This window comes from Medicago sativa, chromosome 8 (assembly GCF_051527215.1).
Source record: "Medicago sativa cultivar Bolivia chromosome 8, Bolivia_mono, whole genome shotgun sequence".
NCBI lineage: Eukaryota > Viridiplantae > Streptophyta > Magnoliopsida > Fabales > Fabaceae > Medicago > Medicago sativa.
In genome coordinates this window covers 67465440-67485571 of record NC_140756.1, presented here as the reverse complement: position 1 = coordinate 67485571, position 20132 = coordinate 67465440, and the positions used below count along the sequence as shown (strand labels likewise).

At 32.4% G+C, this 20132-nt stretch overlaps 2 protein-coding genes and 1 long non-coding RNA gene across 3 annotated transcripts; 2 read left to right on the top strand and 1 right to left on the bottom strand.

Moving 5' to 3' along the window:
- Positions 1-5814: 5814 nt before the first annotated feature.
- Positions 5815-9016, top strand: LOC146900773 (AAA-ATPase At3g50940-like). The gene is made up of 2 exons (XM_085731641.1): positions 5815-6929; positions 8202-9016. Exons 1-2 carry the CDS (start codon positions 5910-5912, stop codon positions 8679-8681), a joined length of 1500 nt encoding a protein of 499 aa, XP_085587767.1. The 5' UTR covers positions 5815-5909; the 3' UTR covers positions 8682-9016.
- A 398-nt stretch (positions 9017-9414) lies between these two features.
- On the bottom strand, positions 9415-12900 carry LOC146900772 (uncharacterized). The gene is made up of 5 exons (XR_015021171.1): positions 10975-12900; positions 10566-10858; positions 10049-10416; positions 9841-9945; positions 9415-9718 (listed from the first exon to the last, which is right to left on the bottom strand). It is a non-coding gene; the product is annotated as an uncharacterized LOC146900772 (long non-coding RNA).
- Positions 12901-13821: 921 nt separating this feature from the next.
- Positions 13822-18877, top strand: LOC146900771 (S-adenosyl-methionine 4-1-methyl-2-pyrrolidinyl-3-oxobutanic acid methyltransferase-like). Its single transcript, XM_085731640.1, has 4 exons — positions 13822-14024; positions 16693-17097; positions 17215-17469; positions 18354-18877. Exons 1-4 carry the CDS (start codon positions 13950-13952, stop codon positions 18714-18716), a joined length of 1098 nt encoding a protein of 365 aa, XP_085587766.1. The 5' UTR covers positions 13822-13949; the 3' UTR covers positions 18717-18877.
- Positions 18878-20132: the final 1255 nt, after the last annotated feature.

The window sequence follows — 20132 nt, the reverse complement described above, 5'->3', positions numbered from 1 at the left end:
TGCAAAATCGCTCAAAAAAAAAGAAGAGGGGGTGCAAAATCGCACAATTAACAAAAAGAGAGGGGGCAAAAGTGCAATTGAACACAAAGATGGGGTGCAAAATCGCTCAAAAAAAGAGGGGATACAAAATCGCACAATTAACAAAAGATAGGGGGGAAAGTGCAATTAAGCCAAAATAAAATACACGAGATCATATTTCACATCAAAAGAGATTAACCACACATTTTTCAGTGATATTTAGATGGCAAGCGATTGGTCATAGTGGAATAAGTATTTCAGCTTAGATTCTAACATATGCGACAATATTATGATGTGACTCACTTAAGGATGTTTCACATTTTTTTTCCTTCAAATTATGGTATATTGTGATTTAAAAAGAAAAAGGACATTTGATTTCTTTCCCTTAAAGAGAGAATAAATTGAATTGATATATGCCGGAATGTCACTTAATTCTAAAAAATACCAGCATAAAATGGTTGGATATTATAGACGAGTGAAAATGACAACTAGGATGGAGGGGTCATAACCCATAATTATGCATTTGCTATGTTCCAAAATCCCCCATTAAGCATGAGAAGGTTAGGCGATCTGCTCCCACATAAAAAAACCACGTGTATCCCTTAGATGTGATGAACCTTCAGTGACAATTTGCACGCTTAATTTGGATGCTTGATGATCCTAATCAGACAATATCATCTATTCATAAAATTCTTGGCAAACTTAGTTTGAAAGTGAGGTGAGTAAGATCTTTATAGATGTATAGTTTTTTTTTTTTTTTTTCAATTGGTATAGTGGTTAGAAATTCACAACTTAAGGTAAAGGGTTAATAGTGTTTTACCCTCTGTAATATAGGTCATTTCCAGTTTTCCCCTATAATTTTTTTTATTTACCCCCTTGTAATTTTTTTTGTTTTGGAATACCCCTAATAGGTCATTCAAGAACCAACTTTTTTTTTGTTGCAGAAATTCTCGTTTTTGAATGACCTATTATGAGGTATTCCAAAACAATTTTTTTTTACAAATTAGAGAGTGAAAACCGGAGATGACCTATATTACAGAGTGGTAAAGCACCATTAACCATAAGGTAAATAAGTGGGGTGTTGATCGTTCTTTCTATAATATAATGTTTCCATCAACTAAGTTAAGCTCCATAGACGCATAATTGTGATGCCCAATTTTAATAATTTGGAGGTCAGTTTTGTTGGACATAGATGCATAATCCTTGTGAGGGAGTGCCTGTTATATTCCACCCTCTATTGATGACATTATTTTAAATGAAATGCCATAATTTATTTTCTATAAAAAAAAATCAGAATTTCATGACTATTTACCAATTGCATACAAAAAACTACATAATCGTATAGTTAGATCTCACAATAAAACCCACTATATTATGTAACTTTCTAAAAACATCTCAACAAAAATATCTACATAGAAAATAAATTGAATAACTATTTTTTTACATCCATTAGTTTTTTTCTTTTGAGGGAAGAGGGGTTTGTTAACCTCTTACTTTAATCCCCCACTTCAATTATTTGTTTATTTGCAGTGTACTCCGAGTTTCTAGGATGGAGGTGTTATGATCATCAGTTCCACAAACGTTGTACAACTTGTCACGTCCACTTTTTACCCAAAAATGATGCGATGTTTCCATGACTTTCACTTCCATGGATGCTTAAAGGGGCAGACCCAAAAGTTTGAGAAGTGTAGGGGCCAATTTTACATAGAGCTGATAGAAGAATATTTCTTCGCAATGGTTTCTTAGAAAAAAAAACTCATAAAACAACAATACTAGAGAGATAATATATTACAGGATTTGTCTAATGTGCCATATTAGAATAATCTTGAAATGTTCTTAAAAAATAAAAAATAAAAAATAAGTCTATGTGAGTTTAACTCAATTGTTAAAGACATTGTATAATATATGTAGGGGTCGGAGTTTGAATCCAAACACCCACTTATTCACGTCAAGAAGATGAATTTCTAGTAAATAGGTTATTTGACAAAAAAAAATATAACAGTGATGAAATATGCAATTGTGTATTTTTCACTGTTAAACAAATAAATTTCATCTTATCTATTTGATATAATGATAAAATTTATTGATTCAATGGATAAAACTAAGTTGTGCGCAATACAAATTTCGTTTGCTTTCAACATAATACTTATATTTTTTTAGGGGAATACTTTTTTTTTTAAAGAATACTTATTTTATTTGTACACCATAGAATTAAACAACAATATAAAATAATTGAAAATAATTTTGGGTAAACAAATTGAGACAGTATAGAATACAAATTTTTTTTTAAGAAGTTAAATTAGTTCATCCAAATTAGCTCCAAGAAGAATCAAATATGAGACTTTAAGGAGAAGCATATTCTAAAGTCGTAAGTCAAAACCACCAGATCAACATAAGTGAGTTTATAGAATAATAATGTTAAAATAATAAACCAAAACAAATAATGAGAATCGATAATACTACTTGACAAGAGTATCACAAATAAGCTGGTAGTAATCAAGCAAAAATAAATATAGTATAGATATAAATGATTGCTAAGTTTTTGATTCCTATAAATATTTCAAATTTTGATTTTAGTGTCTTTAAAAAATTCATCAAGTTTTGTCCTTCAAATATTTTTTATCAAAATTTTTTGTCTTTAGTTTTAAGTCAATTCACATGTACACTTCACATTTGTGATTGACTTTTTTTACTGAGATTTTTATCTCCCACAAAAATTTATAATTTTTTAACTAGTTTACACTATTGAATCAATAAATCTCATAATTAAATCAAATAGATACGATGGACCTTATTAATTAAATTGTAAAAAACGTATTTGTGTATAATACATGACTATTTTATAACACATTTGATGAGTCAAGTGATGAAAAGTGCCAAAAACACTTTTTTTAATACCTATTTTTTTATTGAGTGAAATTAATGTAAATTCACACTTTAAAATTTCATATAAAATGGTGACCTCAAATTAATTTTACCTAAACGTCAAAAGAAAAAAAATTAATTTTACCTAATAAAAGAATGAACTTCGAAAAAAGAGTTTTATAACACTCTTACTACTTGAATATTTTTCTCTATAGCATTGTTTTAAGAGTTTTTCTAATAAACATTTAAAAACATTTGTGATGAAAATATTCTTCTATGCAAAGTTGGCCCCTACACTTCCGCCACTGTATGTATGGCTCAGTCCCTGGGTGTGGAATTTATCACTTTATTTATAGCTCAACTTTTTCCCACGAAAAAGCTTTTATATTTTTGTTGTTATTTTAATTTTATTTATTTACTTACATAGGGATGGTCCTGAACAAGGACAGGAGGACTGGCCATCTATGTCACTATTTTAAACGTGGATTTAACTCATATCACTATTTTAAACGTGGATTTAACTCATATGCAGTGACAATTTCACTGTCAGTTAATCACCATCTTCAAATCGCTAAAAATGTTTGACTTTTACCTTAGACACCTCTAAAGTCGCACATATAATTGGTTTTGATGAGTTGATAGTGTAAACTTTTTACACCGACAATACATAGAAATTAAACTCTTGAGATATTATGTACAACCTCCGGTCACAAATATAAGCAAAAATTCATGTTTTAGATACATTCAATAAATGATGTATATTTTCTACAATAAAGACCACATACATCATTTATTGAATGAATCTAAAACATGGATTTTTGCTTATATTTGTGACCGGAAGGTGTATGAATTACATTGCGTTTTTTTACTTGCTGAAGCCGTCAATATGGATTTTTTATTATTATAAAAAAACGTATTTTTGTGGAATCCAAAATCTCCTGTAAAGGGAAATTCAAAGCCGCTAGTAACGTGAAACGTGAAAAAAGTAAATGTATTTACCGGCGAAAATTTATGTTGTAATGTTTGCGAGTTGCGACATTATAACCGGAGAAACCATGGTCATCGGTAATGCTGAAATACTCATATTTGGTTAGGAATGTCTTCAACCGTGACCTTTTCCAATGAAACAATAGCATTTTCAAAGCCTTCATTTAGAGGATTTGTTGAATACATAGATTTTGGAGGCCTCTTCACTTGAGAAACGATAGAGAAATTAGATTTACAACTTTTCTAGATCTCGTGGCATAGCTTTAAATTTATTGGTTGAACTTTTACTTATTTGAAGAGACATTCAATTTGTTTGGGATCTTGGTTATATGCTTATTATTATGGAATTTGACTCTTGGTCTGGAATAGATTTAATTCTCATGCAACTTACCTTTCACACATTTGGAAGCTCTCTTATCTTCTTTGGATGGTCACCTTTACTCATACCTTGAGAGAAGGTAACACATGTTGATTGGTTGGTTAAGTTTGGTGCTATTAATATCAACTTTTTAAAGATGTTGATTTTCCTCCTCCTCCTCCTCCTCCTCCTCCTCGTCAATTAGATATCATATTGTTCACCGATACCTATGGGGTCTCTAGACTGATGAATTCTTAGTTGTTTTTTTCTTCTTAAATCTACTTTTGGTCCCACTATGTTTTTTATGAATTGATCCCCAAGATTTAAAAACCATCCTTTTGATCCCCTTATTATAATTTTTCTTTGTCCCCCGTCCAATTTTGAAGTCAATTTTGTTGATGTGGCTTTGTCACTAATGACGTGACAACAGTTGGACGGACACATTTAATTTCTATCAATGACAAATTTTAATTTTTATTGATGTCAAAGCCACATCAGCAAAATTGACTTTTGGTGGTGTCTAGGGATCGAACCCCGAACCTTGCATATTTTATGCATTATCCATACCAACAGAGCTATGCTCACGAGGACACATCAGCAAAATTGACTTCAAAATAAGGTAAGGGTCCAAAAATGTATTTAAGCTTATTTTTAAAATAGAGAAACCAAAATAAGGTAAGAAAAACTAAAATTGAGAAACCAAAAAGTTTATTTTTAAAATAAAGCATCAAAATTTCTTTTTTAAAAAGAAAAATAAATAGGAAGATAAAAAATGTATTTAAGTTTTTTTGTCGTCCTTTACTTTTCCTGCTAATAAAAAAACATTAAAGTCCACAAGCCCTAGTTTAACTGGTAAAATACTGAAATTGTTAGGTCGGACACCATAATCAGGGTTCGAACTCCAACACCTCTATTTGTGTGTGCAAGTTTATAAAGACTTTGTCATTTCATCTATCTGCCGAAAAACATCAAAATACCAACAATAGATTGGCTCAAGGGGTAAAGAACTTGATTCTCTTAAGTATGTGGTAAGAGTTCGATTCCAGACTTGAAAAGAAATCATCTTGTGTGCCTCACAGCTTTATGACAGAAATTAATCATTGTCAACGGTGTTGAAAACCTCATACCAATAATATGATACTCCCTCCGTTCCTTTATAACTGTCACTTTTGCATATAATTTTTGTTTCTAATTAACTGTCGTTTTTAAAGTTCAAAGCATCATTAAATGTGGTTTTACCTATATTACCCCTATATATTTATTGCAGAGAGAGAAATGTATGAAATGAAGTATTAAATGATTAAGGTTATTATAGAAAAAAGATAAATTGTTGTATCAAAAGTAGTAAAAGTATTTGTTGTCTTGGTTTGTGTAAAAAGTCAAAATGTGACAATTAAAAAGGAACGGAGGGAGTAACAAATTAAAACATTAAAACATTAAAATGAAGTGTTTTAAATGTAGAGAGAGACTTGCTCGACAAAAATGCATATTGACTTGGTAAAAAAAAAAAAAATAACATATTGACTTGTTGGACAAGTTAGTAGAGTCCGTTTTTTTTTAGATAATTTGATTTTTTTGGTCATTCGGATCTTTCTCGAACCGACTATAAAAATTCACATCACCCTAAAACCTCACATAAACCCCAAATTCCAAACCAATAACAAAAAAAAAAAAAAAAAAAATGTCGTCGTTTTTTTCTTCCTTTACCTCCTCCTCATCGGAAACAAACCTAGCAACCGCAAAAACCATCCTCACCACCGCCGCCTCCATAGCCGGCACCGCCATGTTAATCCGTTCCGTCGCCAACGAGTTTCTCCCAATGGACATCCGTGACATCGTCTTCACCGGAATCAAATCCGCTTACTGTCGTTTCTCCACCGACGTAACGATGGTGATCGAAGAATTCGAAGGCCTTGACAATAACCAAATCTACTCCGCTGCAGAAACTTATCTCGGCACCATAGTTTCACCTTCAACAAAACGCTTCCGTGTAAGCAAATCCGATCATCAACAAACTTTTACTCTCACAATGGAGCGTGATCAATTGGTAACTGATTATTTCAACGGTGTTAAGCTGAAATGGATTCTCTTTTCTCGTCGCGTTGAAAATCTTCGCAACAATAGTGATGTAACCGTTCCGGTGAAGTCAGAAGTACGTTCATTGGAGTTAACTTTCAACAGAAAATACAAGGACATGGTTCTAAAAAGCTACATTCCTTTTATTCTCGAAAAAGCAAGATCGAAGAAACAAGAAGTGAAAGCATTGAAGATTTTCACCATTGATATCCAGAATCTATATGGGAATCTCAACGACGCGTGGCTGGGGACTACGCTGGATCATCCAACGACGTTTGATACGCTGGCACTTGATCGTGATTTAAAGGAGTTTGTTATGGAGGATTTGGAGAGGTTTGTTAAGAGGAAGGAGTATTATAGGCAAGTTGGGAAAGCTTGGAAGAGAGGTTACTTGTTGTATGGTCCACCTGGAACTGGGAAGAGTAGTTTGGTTGCGGCTATGGCGAATTATTTGCATTTTGATATATATGATTTGGAACTTGGTGAGTTGAGTAGTAATGCGGAGTTGAGAAGGTTGTTGATTGCTATGCCGAATAGGTCTATTGTTGTTGTTGAGGATATTGATTGTACAGTTGAGTTTCAAGATCGTAGTTCACAATCTAAATCTGGTAGATGTGACAAACAGGTTTGCTTCTATTTCCTGTCTATAGATTTCTCTGGTATTTGAAAGTTTGTTCACAATTCATAACCACTGAACCAATTTTGTCTTTGTTTGCGGCCCAATTCAATGTCCGACAGAAAATAATACCAAATTAGTCATTGAGATTTTCACAGGTTGAAAAATTAGTGTCTTTGTTATGATTAGAGAGTGACTAATTTGTCCTCCTATGAAAATGACATCTAATTTGGATATTTTGTTAGAGATTGAATTGGACCGCAAGAAATTTTTGTTAGAGACGGAACTAAGCCGCAAGAACATTGCCAGAGACTGCATTAAATAGTTATTCAAAAGTTAATGCAAAAAATTTACAATCTTGAGCATTTTTATATCTGCTGGTTCCTACTTTATAAGATACATATTAGATAAAGGTATGGGATAGGGAGGGAAGCAAAAGACCAGAAAAGTAGTGTAATAGAAACAGGGTCTGAAAATATAAGAATTTCTTTTTTGGTGTTAATCCTTTGGTTCAAGGGGACCTTGATAATTTGAAGTACAATCGAGAAGTAAATAAATTCTGAGCAAGAATTGTTTCACCTATGAATCAAATTTAAAATCACCAAAGGAGAAATATTTGATACCTAATTGTGAGTGTGACACTGACACATAATAGAAGATATGATAATTTTGTTCACATTTAAACTTGACCAGGGGAATTAGAGACAGAGTTCTAAAGTGAAGTGTACTCTTATTATAGCTAAACATGTCCTTGTAGTAGAGCCCAATTTGGTATGGGAAAGGTACAGAGGAATGTTTGTGAGTGAAGGCAAGACTGGAGTATGTTGTTATCTTGTGCAAACTTAAAATTTAGAGGGAACTTGACTGAAAGAAACACACAGGCACCTTAAATCAGGATCACACATACTCATGTGAATAGCAGCAAATAAAGAAACAGAATTATGATTATTCTTTATATCTTAACAAAGAGGGAAGTTCTTGTTAAGTAGGTAAACTTGTTTAAATTTTATAAAATTCTAAAATTACATAGCTACAAGTTGTCGAATTTATATGAAATTCTGTGTATTTGATCATTAATAAAACACGAAATTATCAACGGTTAAGTTTAGGAGAATAACCCTACTCAAAACTACTCTTGGAGTTGTACTAATTATTATGAAGTGTTGAGTGGTTACACAAATAAATTTCTTAGTAATGTTTATTTATAAAATTTGTTTTACTATTTAGAGTACATTATTTTCACACTAACTATAATTTGAGTCCCGTCACATTGATCCACAGGTTACACTATCAGGGCTGCTGAATTTCATTGACGGCCTATGGTCAAGTTGTGGAGATGAGAGGATTATAGTGTTCACAACAAACCACAAGGAAAAGCTTGACCCAGCTTTGTTGCGCCCTGGTCGCATGGATGTTCATATCCACATGTCCTATTGTACTCCCTTTGGTTTTAGACAGTTAGCTTTCCGTTACCTTGGAATTAAAGAACACACCCTGTTTGGAGAGATTGAGGAAACAATTCAGCAAACACTGGTGACTCCTGCTGAAGTGGCAGAGCAGCTTCTCAAGGGGAGCGAAACTGAAACTACTCTTAAAGGTCTGTCAGAATTTCTTACAAAGAAGAGAGTAAGTCAGGAACTTGAGGCTAAAAAGAGAGAACAAGAGGAGCGGCATAGGGATCAGCTGGTAGATGACAGTGATTTTGAAGGAGAGAATGTTCAGCATTTCAGTCCTCAGAATTGTAATGGTCGAACAATTTAGTTTCTCAAATTTACAAAATAGTAAATTAGTCCGTTAAACTAAAGAACGTCCATCAATTTAGCCACTCTATCAAAATATCTTTTTGGAGAACATGCATCAAAACTAATATAAGACTTACATATCGACTTAATATTCTTTTGCTGCATCGTGACAAACAGACTAGATTGATTGATGTTGCTCAATTTAAAGGACTAAATTGCTACTTTCATAAATTTAAGAAAAGTGTACTAACTGAAACCTGACTTTCAGATTTGGAGGGATCTGATATCCCTTTGTGCCTTTTGTTTTGAGCTTTGATCTTCCACTTTGAATCTTCATAGAATTTTTATCCACTTTTTGTTTTATCTTTTGTCAACTTGAAGAGAATACATACTGGAATTGATGACAAAATCATCGTGACAGTTTCTGCAACACGCATTACCGCTGTTGCAGCATGAAATAATTTTTAGTATGTAACAAAGTGTAACGACAGAACAAGTTAGCATTACAGATTTAGGAGCCCATCTAGAATCTATTAGCACATTTTACTTTATGATAGTGGTTAATAATATATGAGTTCATAGTTAGATAATTCGTCTTAAGCCTTCATATATACATAGTTATATGAATACATTATGAAATTTATATCAATTCTCTCTGCTTTCACATAGTTAACAGTTAGTACATTGTTTTCACTTCATTTTCTTTTATAATTGAAACCCTTCAAGTTTTTACTGAACCACAAAATAGTATATGGCAGGGAAAGATTGATATCCATTCCACGCAATTTCCTTCTCTAACTCTTTATGTAACCATCATGACAGATCAATCTATTTCTCCTAAAGTCAATCATAACCCTGGTAATTGTTTGGTAATGTTAGCATGTATAAGGCTTTGATAACCAAGCAGGTATTCAACTACAAATTGAAGATTATCTGAGGTGCTCTTTCGAAGACTGTTCAAAATATGGATGTAATACAAAATCTTCTTTTGGTATGTTATTCAACTTATTAAACATTAGAACTTGGCTAAGTCCGTCTCGCAATGCTTGGAGACCCCTGCACCATAAGTAAAATTCAAATGAATTGTGTAAAGTCATTATATTTCAAGGAAATAATGAATTTAGTAAGAACATAAAATGAGCTAAATCTAAGAATTGGAAACAAACATAGCTCCTTACTTCTCTTGCTTCAAGAGGAAGCCACACGCCTAGGACTTTCTTGATTCTTCAGGAAGCCACAAGTCTCAATCAAATCCAATATGCAAGAGTCGTTCGAGTGAATACCTGTCCATAGACAGGGTTATTTGCAGTAGCAGAAAATGGAAGAGTGTGTAAACTAATTTTATTTTCCAAGTTACATCACTACAATGAGTGGTAGAAACATTACCTCAAGTCTTCTGTTTCATCTACTTCTAAACTGGAAAGAGTTTCAACGATAATTTGTTTGTTGGAGGAACTGTATCTTCTTGATCATTGGATTTGAAATCCTCAGTTCTATTTTGAGTGAAAACCACACTCTACTATCATTACTTCACTACATAGGGTTTCATCAATAAAGAATCTAAATGTAAGCTTTGGATTGTAATTGATTAAACTTTCAAGCTTTTGGAGAAAGAAAATTGACGAATCAACTTCAGGCAAGCTTAAACAACCATTAAGTCTTACATATTTTAGATTCGGGGAACCAGACACATTTGAACACTCTATCATCTTTTTCGAGTTACTTAGGTCAAGTATCTCTAAATTTGGCAAATTCTGCAACAATATACAATTGTTCAAACACATTAGTACATTTTCATAAATCACAAGATTTCACCTTCAGTTTTTGGTTTCATTTTTGATGATAAAATACTTCAAACTTTTATCAAAACAGGAAGAAAAAAAAATACATGGACGGTGCTTACCAGTTCTCCATTCCAAAGTTTTTCCACATGGCTGTCTTGCAGGGAAAACTCTACAAGCATTTCAGGACAAAGGTTGGAGGCAGAGACTTCCATGGATATCCATCCCACAAAAAATATCTCAAATTTTTTGGTAACGAATCAAGGCCACCTGGAAGGCTTACAGATTTAATTCCCTTGTGATCTCGAAAAGCAAGTAACCTTTGGTTTGGCATCTTTTCAAATGTTTTAGGGCTTAAATTTATATGTCTAGATTCTGTAGCATCTAAAAATATAGCTTCCACGATCTTTGTTTCCTGAAAAATAAAAAAATAAAATATGAATGTTAGTACTTAGTATTTCTGTAGTAAGCAGCATAATCTGTATAGAAAATATGTGTTTAGGAAGGAAAGTCAGGGTATCATTTTCATACTCTATTATTTTTCAATACATCATAAACTTCCTTAGGATCCCACAATCTACTGCATTGTCCGCACTGATTTAATATTTTTGTCATCCTATCCTTTTTGTCCTTTGAAAAAGCATGCAATGTCCAGAAATATGTTTTTCTCTTTATCATCTAATTCATTATAACTCCATCTCATTATCCTATCGATTTCTACATTGGGAATTTCCTTCAGTTTAGCTATAATGCACAGTTCCATTCTATTTCACTTTTGCAACAAAGAAATGATCCCAAAACTTTTAGAGCTAAAGGGTTGCGTTTGGCGTAATCAATCACTCTTTCTGAGAGATCCACATATCCCTCCTTAAGTAAGACTTTGTCAAAAGCATTCAAGGTGAAAAGATGGACGGAGTTTTGAGAGTTCATTTCTTTTAACTTGATGAATTTTGTCAATTCCTCCACTAACCAACACATGCTAATCCCTTGTCGTTACAATGATTATGCAATCAGCTCCTAGCCAACCATTCCCCACTCCAATCAAGTTTTGTAGAAGTTTTGAAGTATGAACATTATCAAGTACAATGAAAGATTTCATGCGTTTGAGTCTTCTCATGACCATGGATGGTATAACTTTGGTAGTGTCAATATCAAAATCTTCCTTTAGTAACTTAGAAAGAAGTTTATTGCATGTGAAATTGATTCCATATGCCTTTTTGATACTTCTGTCACATTTTCTAAGAAGCAATTGCCTTCATACTTGAAAGAGACCCTTTGAAACAAAGCAGCAGCAAAGGCTGTACCTATTTTATGCAGTTAAGAGTCTTACCTATATGCCCCCCATGCCCCAAAGTCTAATGGTTTGAACTTCTATTGAATCAATTTTTTTTTTATTAAAGACTGAATGCTGCAATAGTTTTCAATTACATGTAAGCTCATTTGTGTACTTGTGATTCAATTTTCCCTATACAACTCTGGTAATGTCTTTAATCAAGTCAGGTTCAGTCCTAACATATGTAAAAAATTATCAAATACAGTAGTTAATACATATATCAAGTGAATTGCATGCAAACCAAAGATAAACTTCAATTCATCATCTGAATCTTAAAATTAAAATATTTGGGAAAACTAACAAGTATTCATACATCACACGAGTCACTTTCATATTAATGAATGTTCAATAAACAGAAGAGCAATAGTCTTAAATTAACATAGCAATAGTCATAAACAATAGGGTAACCAAGAATATAATATACGTTGATTTCTACATGTTTTAAGATGGCATATATAAACAATTAATTATTTGATCAAACCAAAATTATAACAAACGTAACACTAATGATTAAAAAGGTAAAACACATAGTAAATAATACAGTGGTAGAATGAAAACCAGATAAATTAGCTGCTTCAAAAAGAGCTTTCTTCCAATTTTGCATCATCTTATGATCATTGCCTTGCTTCACAGTTTGATTGATTTGGCCAGCTCTCTTTTAAATTGGTTATATTTATTTGGCTTATTTATATGTTTAGTCCCTGTAAATAGGGGTCCCTTGAGTTTTAGTCCAAAAATTTGCTAATCCTTACAATTTTGCCGTGTGCAAATGTTAATCACTTAAGTTTTGGTCCCGAGCTCATAATCTCGTTGAATTGGTAGTGATTTACTGACGTGTCCAGTTTTGACCGGAATAAGTAGTTGTGTGACTCAGAATTCTTGGTTTGAATGTATGAAAAATGATGCCAATGATTTAATTGGATGTAGATTGATCTGTTCTAACAGCAGGTTGGTCTTATATTGCGTGCACTGGGTTTTATCAACAACCGCTTATCCCGGTTTGGACACGTCGGCTAATCACTAGCACCTCAACGAGATTATGAGTTCTGGGACCAAAACTTAAGTGATTAAATTTGTAGGACAAAATTGAAAGGATTGGCAAATTCTGAGACCAAAATTCAAGTGATCCTTATTTATAGAGACTGAACATATAAATAAGCATCTTTATTTAAGGGTCTTGCTAACCATTGCCCTCACGGCAATGGTTAAGGAATCTACAATTATAAATTTTGTCTTGGAAATATAAGATGTTACTTTTGATAAAGTAATGATTGTACAACTTTTCCATGAAAGCTTACTTATTTTAGATGCTTAACCATTGCCCTTAGGGCACTAGTTAGCATTCTCCTTTGTTTAATTATTTTTAATTATTTTGTTTGCAACTTTCAATATAAATTTGAGACATGCGCAATTTTCAATCCATGACACTTCATCCAGTATCATTATTAGTAGGAACCTTTTCACCCATTAATCTAACTCATTCATCGGTTGTTTTAAACTCTTATATTTGGATATTATAAATTTCAAACACTCATTCAACATTTTTATTTCTCTATCTATCTTTTCATATCACATGTTGTTGGGTCATGGAGGCATTCAGGAGGATCACCTACATTAGACTTAGAACAATCACATAAGAAAGTTGGATTCCACAGTTTAACGCAAAACATTAAGACAATCCTATCATTTATAAAGTATTCAAGCTCCATATTTTAACCGATGTGAGCATGAGACTTTTAACTCACACTTCCTACACAACAATTTTATCTCTCAAGTAAGTTTATCAGTTTATCATACTCACTCCTTAAACATAAGAGGTGTACATCAAACATTTTTAAATTATTTTAGATTGATTTAAAAAATATATTTTGGGATCGATTTAGATCTACACGGATCTTTATTATTAATTATATACCAACTACCAACCTTTCTCGAAAGACCCGCTTCAGATGGATCACTTATGGCAAGTTTTGCCATGAAAATGTTGCATGAAAAGTTTTAGTAGGTGTGTGAACATGTGACATGTTTAAAAAATAAGTAACGGCTAATATTTTTTTAGTAAGCTTTCACATGATCATCTCATGTACGTGCGATGCTTCTATAAATATGTGTAGCCCATATGAGCTCTACATCAAAAGTATTCTGAAAGAAAGATAGAAGAAAAGAATCGGGTATGGAAGTAGCCAAGGTACTGCACATGAATGGAGGGGCTGGAGAAACCAGCTATGCAAACAACTCCTTAGTTCAGGTATTTATTTTCTTTTATAGCAAAGTTTAGGTATTTTATACATACTTTGTAAGAGAAATGTTAGGATCACACTCTCTAACACACTTCTTTAAAATGACACATCGCTCCTTGATTGAGGTAAATAAGAATTTGGCAATGACAACTGCATATCATCAATAAAAGATAGTAGAGTTATCCATGTTGACTTGATATCAATCAAAATGATTAATTTACCTTACATTGCTAATGTTAAATAGTATAAGATAAATAAATGACTTTGATTGATATCAATTGAGCATAGATAACTCCATCTACCTTTTATTGATGGATTAATAAGAATTTGTTTTTTTTATTTGTTACTTGCTAACCGGAGTAAACAAAAAAAAATGGAAAAAGAAAGAAAGCATGACATTGAGAGAGTTGTCAGATCTGGATTTTTATCTTCTGACTCCCAAGTCCCAATATGATCCATACCCGATTTTATTATTATTTTACAACATAATTGTTTATAAATTGTTAAATACAATTCAATGGAAAATATACTTTGTTAATGCAACCAAACGGTGGAATATAATTTGCTTCTCCAACTTACAAAGTTTTTATGTCTAAGAGCTACGAATATTTACGATGAAGAAATTCATTTTTAAGTTTTTAAGTAAGTCTTATATGTAGATGTCACTTATTTATAATATTTTAATAATATTTTTTTAAGGGTAATAATAATATTTAATAAGTATTCAATATCTGAAATGTAGCACCCCAATTTTTTTTAAATAGATCTCATTAATAACTTTGGGTCATGCTAAGGGTACATGTTAAAGATTCCACGATTAGCAAGTATTTATTAAGAAAAATTAATAATCAAAATTTTATGAAATAAATATGGTACAATCTCTGATACATAATTTCTATCGTTGATATCTTAACATGTCCCTTTAGAGTACATATTAACATTTCACAATAACTTTATATCATCTATGTCAATAATTATATATCATTATATATATTTAATATTCTAATATTAAAAAAGTGTGGATCAGAGAGAGAAGAGTCTTATTGTAATATCTCATCTCAATTAGTACCTTTTTTCCTTTCCAATAGGAGTACTTATGTACTATTATGCCCTCAGAATTGAAAACTCACTCTTTAAAGATGATCTAACAAAGTTTGGAGGAGATGTACAACAAGTTGCAACAACCCAAATAATAATAAATAAAGTAAAATAAGTTAAAATATATATATCTCTCAAGTCTCTCTATAACCGGTGAAACCGGTTAGTAGGTAACAATTAAAAGAATGGGGTGATGTGTCATCAATAGATCAATGTGTTTAAAGGAGTGTTTAAGAGCAACTTTAGTGCTTGTTCTACACACTGTTCTCTAAGCACAAGAACACAACAATTTTGTTCTATGCATTGGAGGAGGGTGACGTGGATGACAGCTTGGAGAACGGTTCTTGTGGGGGAACTAGTTCTTGCAGGTTCTGCGTCAGAGAAAAGAAAGCAAAGAGAGAGAAAAGAGGAAAAGAAAAGGAAAAGAAGGGTGGGGAGTGGGGACACGCTGGGGAAAGAGAAAGGGAAATGAGTTTAAGTTTTTGAAAAATAATAAGCATTGAAATAAATAAAAATATGTGGGGCCAATTGTGGGACCCTATAATGTAAGTTAAGAACACAAATATTGTTCTTTGCATTGGAGTAAAAATGAAAGGATGTTCTTAATACACATGTGGCACCTTTGGACCCTACCAAAATGCTTCAAGAACACAAATATGGTTCTAGCATTGGAGATGCTCTAAGAATGTGTAACCCTACCATCTCTCAGTTTTGCAAATCTTTACTTCTCAAAGTGTGTGTACATATATACTTTCTCATCCATAATTATAAAATTACTTGCAAAAAGTTGTCTGTCCTTAAATATAAAATCATATATAAATTTTTAGATATATTTATTGCTCTTTTTTTAAAATATATCTCTTATTAATACCGTCGATTTGTTTTGAATGTAAAAAATTAACATTGGATGTATTTATACACAAATGATAATTTAATAATAGTCATACACATTTGAGACAAATTTATTACTCTAAAAACTTTTTTAATACGTATGGTTGTTGTTAGAGTTACCGCAAAAATACCACTTGGATGTGTGTGTAGTGTCGGAGAATAGGAAGGAGAAAAAATAATATAAAGTGTTAATAGTGTTTTATCCCCCTGTAATATAGGTCATTTTCGGTTTTTCCCTCTGTAAATTTTTTTTTATTTACCCCCGTAAAAAAAATTGTTTGGGAATACCCCCTAATAGATCATTCTAAAACGAAAATTTTTGCAAAAAAAAAAAAAAAAAATTGGTTTTTGAATGACCTATTAGGAGTATTCCAAAACAATTTTTTTTACAGGGGGTAAACAAAAAAAATTACAGGGGAAAAACCGGAAATAACCTATATTACAGGGGTAAAACACCATTAACCCTAATATAAAAATTGAAATCTTATATACATAAGGTATTGGTGCTGAATTTTTATCTAAGAAAGTGGACAAACTCTCCCTAAATTTTATAACGTTGTCGGATGCCCAAAGCTAAATTCGAACCCAACTAAACTAAGTTAATATCAGATCAAAGAAGCTCATAGTTGTAATTAGAAAAATGTACTTGTTTGCTCCTAATTTTATGCGTCGATTGTATGTATACAGCGAAAGGTAATATATTTGACAAAACCTTTGAGAGATGAAGCCATAACCAACATGTACAACAACACACTCTCCAAAAGCTTGACAATTGCAGACTTGGGTTGCTCTTCTGGATCAAACACTTTTTTGGTGATCTCAGATATTATCAAGGTTGTGGAAAAGCTTTGTCGAAAGCTTAATCATAAATCTCCCGAATATATGATATTTTTGAATGATCTACCAGGAAATGACTTCAACAACATATTTAAGTCCCTTGACACTTTCAAAGAAAAACTACGTCATGAAATGGGGACTGAAATGGGTCCATGCTTCTTCTCAGGAGTTCCTGCTTCCTTTTATGGTAGAATTTTTCCTAGTCAAAGTTTACATTTTGTTCATTCCTCTTACAGCCTTCATTGGTTATCTAAGGTTTGTTTATATTAACTTATTTCCTTGTTTCTTTCTCATATCATGTGCATTTAATCATAGGAGGGTATAGATATGTGGAGTTAATATAGATATTTTTGTTGATTGGTGATTAATTAGGTTCCCGAAGGTGTAGACAGCAACAAGGGCAACATTTATATAGCCAGAACAAGCCCCTTGAATGTCCTCAAGGCTTACTACAAGCAATTTCAAATAGATTTCTCTCTTTTTCTCAAGTGTCGTGCCGAAGAAATAGTTGAAGGGGGTTGTATGATTATAACATTTGTAGGAAGAAAAAGTGACAATCCAAGAAGCAAGGAGTGTTGTTATATTTGGGAACTTATGGCTATGGCTCTTAATGATATGGTCTTGGAGGTAAAGTATGATACACATTTTTTTTACGGCAAATTTTATTAATAATCAAGTTCCTATAAGATAAATAGAGACCGAATAGCCAAAAACTACAAAGCAAGTGTGTTGTATATAGACGGAACACCTAAAAGAAAACTCATAAAAACACCAATACAGACACCACCTAATTAGCGCTACCATCAACACCAATAAGAAACTAACTACCCATAAAAGTATGATACATCTAGAAATGAAAATATGGAAGGTCACTAAAATGGGTCACAACCTATCCTACATTAGGTCTAACTAGACCCAGGGCCGTTCCTACGAATCCGGAGGCTCGGTTCTGTAAATCAAAAGAGGCTCGTAATAAAATAAAAACGTATTTTTTTTAAAAGAACAATGTTCTATTTAAAATTTTCAAAAGATAAATACAAGGTGCCGTATATATTCGATACACCCAAAGGTGAAAATTACTACCGTATACATGAGGAACCTCAAACCACCCTCCAAAAAAAACACCCACCTAACACCAAAAACAAGAGGACCCAATTCTAATAGGCTAAAACAAGACAACAGAAGAGGAAAAGGAAATCAAATCAGGGAAGAAGAAAAGGAAAGTCCGATGGAGTGATGGTGATGGAACGCGTGATATCAGAGAGAGAAAGATAATGAGGATTTTTTTAATGGGGTAGTACTTATAGTAGTACTATTGGGCTATAATTTTTTTTTTAGGCCCATACCTTGGAGAGGTCCGGTTCCATTGAGCTCCTTGCACACCCCAAGGTCCGGCCCTGACTAGACCTGATGTGAGCATTTCAAACATTAGTTTTGATCTTTTGCCGTTTGTAAATATTTCAAATGTTAATTTGACGATATTAATAAGAATTATGAAATGTATGCTGCAGGGAATCATAAAAGAAGAGAAACTCAATACTTTCAACATTCATATATATTATCCATCTCCATCTGAAGTGAAATTGGAAGTTATTACTGAAGGATCATTTGTCATGAATCAACTCAAGATATCTGAAGTAATTTGGGATGCTCGTGATGATTTTGAATCCGAATTGTCTGAATCACTTGGAGATGATGGATACAATGTGGCACAATGCATGAGAGCTTTGGCTGAACCTTTGCTAGTTAGTCATTTTGGTGAAGGTGTTGTTAAAGATATTTTTAACCGCTATAAAAAATATTTAACTGATCGAAACTCTAAAGAGAGAACAAGGTTCATCAATATCACCATATTATTGACTAAAAGATCATGAGCAAGAACATTTTTGGTCGAGGTTTATATTTTGGTTCAAAATATTCAAAGTTATGTGGTTGGTTCGCATTAGTATTTAGTTAGGAAATTATGATGGAAAAAAAAAAAAGGAATATTTATGTAGAGGCTACTAGTTACTAGTTGTGATATATGCTCTTGATTGTAAGATAAAATTATGGAAAATGCTACTTCTCAAGAAAAATAGCTTCAAGAATTTTTCAAGAAATAGTTGTCAAATTTTAATTGGATGATTTATTTGTCTACTTCCTATTTTTCAGCCACACCTCCTTGAATTGTGGCAAATAGTGCATTGTGATTGGCTATTCTTTATTCTTGAAGAATTCTTGATGTTATTTTTCTAGAGATATAGCATTGTTCTAAAATTATTTATCACTAGCGCAAAAATTGGATTTTAAGTTGGTTTTTAAAGCCCTTTTTAAGCCGGTTTTGAACTAACTTAAGACGTTTTGTCATAGTATACAGTTTATGACAATTTGAAAATCGTCTTCAAATTAAATGTTCGAATCCAGTTTAGTATGCTTTATATTTTTAATTTTATTATTCTCCCAATTTTTTATTTAAATTTTGTTATTCTTAACTTTTTTTTTTACAAAAAATATTTATTTAATATTTTTATCAGTTCATTCCACAAGCCTGGTTGACCAACCCAACCCATAAAAGTCCAATGGTTGATCCAAGAAACAGAGAGTCATTTCTTTCATGATTTTTTACAGTTCAATCCATGCTAAATACATGTCCGGTGTGTCGGTCCCATTTTGACTACTTTAGCTAAAAATGCAATTAACCCTACGATAAACTAGATATGAATTTTATTAAGAGAAACTGAATTGGAAGTGACATTTTTTTGTTTTGAAGATCTAAAACATATAAGAATCGAATATGGGCAAAAAAACATGTAGGTATAGCAAAAAAAATGAATTTAAAGACTCAACTCTAGAAAAATGAATTTTGAGCGAAAAACAATACGTTCTGATCAAGGGTGCGTTTAGTTTGGATCTGTTGAGTATTTGGGTATTGGCTTCATTGTTGATAAAACAAATACTCGTGTATGTTGGATACGATGTTCCAACATCTTGGCACGGTTCAGTGTGTCTGGTTCATGTGGCTTGGTTTACGCAATCTTTATCTCAGTAAGGAAACATCGCCCTATTTCTTGTTCACCAAGCAGCGCGTTATTGCCCAGAATAAACTGGAAGATTTGTTTCTAAAATATAAACAATATTTTAGATTTCCTTGGTGGTGGTTATGGAAGTTCCTAGAAATGTTCCTACTTTTTAGGAGTTACCATATTTGTAAAATATATTTTCAAAACAGATTTTAGAAAATATATTTTCTGGAGAATATTTGTTTCAACATATTTCTGAAGAGAATATTTGATACAAATATATGTTTAGCC